The sequence below is a fragment of the Colletes gigas genome, unplaced genomic scaffold (genome assembly GCF_013123115.1).
Source record: "Colletes gigas isolate AHSC1104 unplaced genomic scaffold, ASM1312311v1 Colletes_gigas_Sc00130, whole genome shotgun sequence".
Lineage (NCBI taxonomy): Eukaryota > Metazoa > Arthropoda > Insecta > Hymenoptera > Colletidae > Colletes > Colletes gigas.
Genome location: NW_025106754.1, coordinates 2,964 through 9,606, shown reverse-complemented (window position 1 = coordinate 9,606; position 6,643 = coordinate 2,964). Strand labels below are relative to the sequence as shown.

At 43.6% G+C, this 6,643-nt stretch overlaps 1 protein-coding gene across 1 annotated transcript; it reads right to left on the bottom strand.

The window, feature by feature from the left end:
• Positions 1-1,566: 1,566 nt before the first annotated feature.
• Positions 1,567-4,194, bottom strand: LOC122404226. The gene is made up of 2 exons (XM_043408156.1): positions 3,637-4,194; positions 1,567-1,731 (listed from the first exon to the last, which is right to left on the bottom strand). The coding sequence occupies exons 1-2, from the start codon at positions 4,192-4,194 to the stop codon at positions 1,567-1,569; spliced, it is 723 nt and encodes a 240-aa protein (XP_043264091.1).
• Between the last annotated feature and the right edge of the window lie 2,449 nt (positions 4,195-6,643).

Sequence of the window (6,643 nt, the reverse complement as noted above, 5' to 3'; positions counted from 1 at the left end):
GGTGGATTTGATGATTGTTGAGCATTGAGAAAATTTGAAGGTTGAGGATTCCTTTGAGTTATAATATTAGAAGAGAAAGTATCAGCGGGATTTTGCCTTACAAGGAATCGATTTGGTGAACGATGGCTAGAGACAGGATTTGGGTAATTATTTGTAGAGTTCGAAGGTTGCTGATAGGTACGCGTGGCGTATTGGTTTTGGCGATAATTAGAGGAGTTCGGATGTTGTCTTGCGTTATTGTACTGCCGTTTTCGGCATTCTTCTATAACATGACCCAAGTTTTTACAGTATCTGCATTGCTTCGGTTCAGAGATAGTGTTATTTTGGTTAGGTTTATTAAAATTTACGTATCTATTAGTAGAAGGTTTCATTCGATTTTGATTTCTGTGACATTCACTTGTAGTATGGTTTGTTCGCAGGCAGATTCTGCATTTGAGGACGGAAAAATGTTCGTATTTCAAACGGAGGGCTTTTTCTTCTGCTACGGCTGCCGTAAGGGCACTATTTATATTGTTAAAATCGCGGTACCTTAACATTTGAGATACCTGCGGATGCGCGTGATAAACAAAGCGATTCATGGTTAGCTCGTTAATTAAAGCTATTCTACCCGATAGTGAATTATCATTTGTTTCTGTAGCATAAATATTCGCGAGAATTCGTGACGAAAGATCTTCTAATCTTTGATAGAATTGCGAAACATTTTCTCCTCTTTCTTGCTTAATTGAAGTTAATTCTTCCATTAACTGATCGAAAGATTTTTTATCTTGATATAGATTTAACAAAAGTTCAGAAATTTCAGCCCAAGATCTGAGATTACAGTGAATGTCGACTTGATCCCTTTTCGTGGGGAAAATCTTCGAAAGACTCCCTCCCCCTCTTTGGGGAGAGGCGGGAGGGGTGTGTGGGATTCCCCGCGCCCATTATACCGGGCGCGGGACCTACCCACTAAAAACCCCACGGTGACCCTTCCGCACGATTTGGGAGGATACCGGGAATCGCTCGAAGTATACTTCCGGTATCCTCCCCGTGCCCGCGCTTTACGCCCACCCGCGGGGGGACAAACGGTCCCCCCGGTAATCGCCCTGTCTCATAGCGGCAGGACGAGGCCACATCGTCCTGCCGCCATCCGTCCCGGGGCCGCGTCTAGTGGCGGCTGCGAGCCCCAACTCGCAACCGCCGCGACCCCTTTTCTACCCCTCGGAGGCCGGCAGCTCATGGCCGCACCAGGCCACCGAGGGTGCCGCTCCGTGCGCCGGAGCCGGACAGGACGACTTGATCCCCTGCTTTACCAATGATTCTGTTCTTTACAAATACTAGTAAAATCTGTTCTTGTGAAGGAGTAGCTAATTCAAATGTGGAGTCAACTTGCTTTATAAATGAACGAAGTTTACAAGGATTGCCATCAAATGGTTCCGGTAATAGCTTAATTAATAACTCTAGTGAAAGTCGTTCTCTTCGTACTTGAGTTGTTGTATTCGCTTCGTCTTGAGACATATTGGAATTGGAAATATAGGAAGTTTCTTGCCGGAAGATTGAGTATTCGAATTTGAGTACTTACGATGCGACTTATTCTTTTCTCCTATTCTGAGGCTGATCCACGCTGGTGCCTGAGGCTTCTGCAGATTTCTCTGGTCTCAGGAGATTCAACCAAGTCGATGGATCGGGTCGATGGATATTTCCGCTGAAGTCCTGTTCTTCTTTACCCGCAACCCGTTGAGGTTGACACTCACGCTCAGTGGGACAATTGTTCCGTTAACACTGAGTGATACGTAGTGTGTCGCGTGTCCTGCCGACTGCGCCAAATTTGTGTTGGGATCCGGGTGGGAAATGTACACTCCGGACACATACAGACCGATACGGAAATAACAATTTCGAATGACCGCTACCGCAATAGGGTTGAAAGGAAAAAAGGCGCTGACTCTAGTGATGCTGGTCCTTATATATTAGGCTTTTCGCTGAGGAGGGGATGTCGGTGACCCTTAGTACCTGATGACTGGCTGCCGATAACTCGTCCTGGATGAGACATTTGTGTACTTCATCCAGGCTTCTGTACTTACAATAGAAATGGGAAAAACAAGACTGACTCAGTTATCTTGGACGCAGCGGTTCCGATACGCTTATCAGCATCGAGTCATCAGGTTGGTCATCCAACACTGACAAGGGCTAGTGATCTTTGCGTACTTATTTAAATAACGTTTTAATATATGGAATATAGTCATTAATAAAATGTATTGTATGGATATCTCATTGAAGATTGAAAAATATTAAGATTTCAATCCATTACGACCAACAGTTTTCAAATAAATGGTAAATTGAAATTTGATATTATTATTACAATTGATAAAAATCTAATGTTACAAAATTCTGTATGTAAATTAGAATTATAAAAACATCTGAAACGACGCACTTCCACAACGTAACCACAACACACACATGTGGACAGTACGTCGCGCACGGTTAACTAACCAATGTCAGTCGTCAATATGTTCTTGAATTGTTATAAATAAAGTCATCGTGCCCCGTTGCTTTCGCTCATGCAAATAGCACCTGAGCATGTGCATGAACTCAGGCAACGGGCACGGAAAAATTAGTCTGAAAATCCTGACTAGAACAACTGGTTAATAGCTAAATGGTATTTCGTATTTAATTTTTAATTAAAATGACTCGATCATTAATATTGAAAAATACTATTATTCAATAAAACTAGTAGTAGTAGTATGTATTTAATGTTCCCCTTAGGGTTACATATCTCCTCTCCTTTCCCTTACAATTCCTCCTTAAACTAACTTATTCTCTATCTTCCCCCCATCCTCCCCTCTCCTTCCCGCCGCTTAACCTACTCTTAACCTAGCCTTAACCTACATGCCTTGCCCGCTCGCTACTCTCGCCTCGCCTCGCCTCACCACGCATACGCTCGCTTCGCCTCTCTTTGCCTCGTTTCGCTTTCTATTTTCTATCCTTAAAACTACCTTAACATTACCTTAAAATTACGCCTCCGCATTTCCACGCCCGCCTCCTTCGCCTTCGACTTCCCTTTCCCTCCTTTCACTCCATTCCTTCTTCCACTCCTTACTCCTATTCTACCTCCCTCCTTCCTAAACTCTCTCCCCCCTTTCCTCCTCTCTCTCTCTCCTCTTTTCCTCCAGCCTCTTCATCCATCCTTCCCCTTTCCCTTCTTCGTCCAAAATTTCCCTTATCTTTTCCCCAACCCCCTTTTCCTCTGCCGCATCCCCAACACATCGATCCAAGACGTGCTCCCACGTCTCTTCTTCCCCCCCGCACATCCTACATTTCTTCTCTTCCTCCTCTTCCCAATATCTCCCCCCCCCCTCATCTCGTTCCCCAGCCTATACCTCGCTATCCTCCCGTACCTCTCCTCTCCCCACCCTGCCCTCAAATACTTCGGCACCTCTTCCACTACGATCTCCCCGTACCACTTATTGTACCTGGCCTGCCTTATCCTGGCTCTTCTCTCCTCTTCCTGCCTCCTACCATCTTCCTCCCCCCATCCCTCCGACCCCTCTCGCCCCCTTCCCCTTCCCCTCCTTCCCATACCCCTCTCTCCCTTCTGTACTCCATCCTTTCTCTCTCCCATGCCGACAGTTCCACCCCCCCTTCCCTTTCCCTTTCCCTCACCTCCTCCAAGCACCACCTGGCCCACTCCCCTCCCTCTCCCCTGCCTAGTTTCTCCTCGTACCTCCATGCTCTTTCTCCTGCCCCCGTCCTCAACTTCATTCTTTTCGTCTCCTCTCTCACCATATACCCCGGCGTCCTCCAATCCACTCCCAACGACCACCTGATGTACCTCTCCTGCATCCTCTCCATAGCCTCTCTCTCTTTCCACCCCCACACCTCCACCCCGTATCCCGCCACTGACCACACCAGGGTATCAAACAGCCACATCCTCCTTCCCCAATCCCTCTCAAACTTCCTCTTCCCAATCCCCCATACCTGCCGCATTGCCACCCCCGCCTTCTTTACCCTATCCCTAATTTGTGCCTCCTGCCCCCCGTTCCTCTTAAACACATATCCCAGATATCTAAACTCCTTCACCTCCTCTATCCTTTTCCCTTTCCATCTCCACTCCATCTTCCTTTCCCTACCTCCCCCTTTCCTGAACCTCACCACCTTTGTTTTTCCCACATTTATCTCCAGCCTCTTTTTTTCCAAATATCCTTCCAACCGCCTGATCATATTCTCCATCTCTTCCTCTTCCCTCGCCAACAACACCAGATCATCGGCATACGCTAGCGTGCAAATCCTTCTTCCCCTCACTTCAACCCCTCCCCACCTTCCTTTCCTGAACTCCTCCTCTATATCCGCTATCAGTATATTAAACAGCATCGGACTCAGCGGGCACCCTTGCCTCAATCCCTTTGCCGTCCAAAATCCCTCCCCCAGCTCCCCTCCCACCCTCACTCTGCTTTTCGTTTCCCCATATATCTCCCTCACTCTTTCCCTCAGCCCCTCCCTCACCCCTCTTTTCTCCATCGCCTCCCATAACACCTCCTATCCACCGTATCAAACGCCGCCCTCAAATCCACAAAGAGCGCCACCACCTTGCCTCCCCTCCCTGTGCTCATCTCTCCTATAATGTGATTTAACACATAGATGTGATCCGTCGTGCTCCTCCCTCTCCTAAACCCTGCCTGGTTTTCCGGGATCATGCCTTTCCCCTCCACCTCCTTCTCCAACCTCCCTCCCAGCACCGCCGCATAAATCCTATAAAGGGTCGGCATTAACGTCACCCCTATTCAATAAAACTATTATAATTGAAATTTAATTATTTAAAATTGAAGACTTTAAATTAAGATTTCATGATAAAATAATTTACTTTAAAAATTCAAATGAATTCATTAAATTGTTATTCAAAATATTCAATTATCCTTGGTCGATTCTGTCGTCAAAGTAAATTTTTGAAAAGATTAAAGGTGGTATAAAATGCATGTTACTTTGACTCAAAAATCGACCTTTCGCGAAGTGCCTTCTTGCACGTTAAATACACCATACGATGTATTAATTAAGTAAACGATAAATATTTAATAATTTATATTAATGTTGTAAATATTATTGTACAATGTCATAATAATTATCATTCATATTCTACTCGATCACATGATAAATATAATGTTTTCGCATTATATTAATTCATTTTCTATTCAATCATCTAACTCATATAAAGTTAATAAAAGTATTTCATATATTTTATAAAGATTGTGTTATATATATGTCGGAACAGCCGTCTCTCTGACCATTCCCTCTGGGCGACACATATTAGGTCCTCTCGGGCGACCAAGCCTTTGTCTTGAAGATCTACGCATTTCTATTACTCTTAAAACTTTCAACGAAACTAATTAAACAAACTGAAACTATAACTCAAACACTTTTAAACAACAGAAAAGAATGCACAACGATTACGAATGAGTCCTTTACAGGGAATCTCTTTTTCTATTTCTTTACCGCACGTCTTTATAGTCTGGCAACCGTTTCAGTTCTGTTCTTTTCTTTTCGAATACTTCTTTTTTCAAACGTTTCGGTAACCAGACAACCAACTCGACTACCTTCAAAGGCCACATCCAAACGTCAACGCCAACCTGACGCTCGTTTGCGTTACCGATGGCATTCTTTGCATCGATTGAATTTAAGTATCGATTAGAGCCAACATAACTTTATTTACACAACGTGAAGTAACATTCAATTAGAGCAGAAGCTTTTTATTGGATTCCGACATATATATATTTGTAAAAATTTTATAATCATAATGTGTAATATTCATTTGTAACATTAAGAAGCCCGAGTACAAGAAGATCCTAAAACGTGCTCTAAAAAATATAACAGTTGATGTTACTACTCACGGGTATTGAAAATACCCGCGGTCACTTAACTCGTCACAAATAGCAAGTATACAACTGGTCACCCGTGTTGATTCGGATCTTTCATCCTACAACATGGTTGGGGACCAGAGGAACACAAACAGCATGCGACTCAAAGTCAAAGTCATTCATCAGTCAGCATGGTCCTGCTGGTTAGATTTGGATCCAGAGACTGTAAGAAAGATGCAAGAAAACAATTGGAATCTATTGTTAAAATTATAGAGATTTTTAATTAACAAATTTCGAAGTATAAATTTATACTTACATTGTTTGCTCGTGGAGCATCGCCCAATAGTCCTCTTCGGTGATGCACTGACTCTAATTCCGGTAACCAGGAGTTTGAATTTAAAATTGAAAGAATAATTAATTTGATTAGAAAGTATTAAATTAGATTACCGCGGCCGAAGATTGAAATCGGCGAACAAATGATTCTATTATCGTGATTCAGAAAACAGGAAGAGCTGCGATGCTCTGGAAATAATTTAATACTGCGTAAAAAACACTGCTTCGACAACGTACTCGGGGTCACTTTGCCCCGAGAAACAAACTTGTTTCTACGCACAATCACTGAATCTACCGGCCACATTACGCGCGGCCAATAAATCCCCTGGAAAGAAAAGAGCTGAAAAGAAAGGGACAGGAGACAAGAAACACAACAAGCACACCTGTGCTTTGCCTATTGATTTTCTTTTTTCTTCTTACTAGAGTTTAACAACGGAAACACTGCTTTACTTAGCACTGCTGTATTCATAGTTTGTTACGTAAAAGAG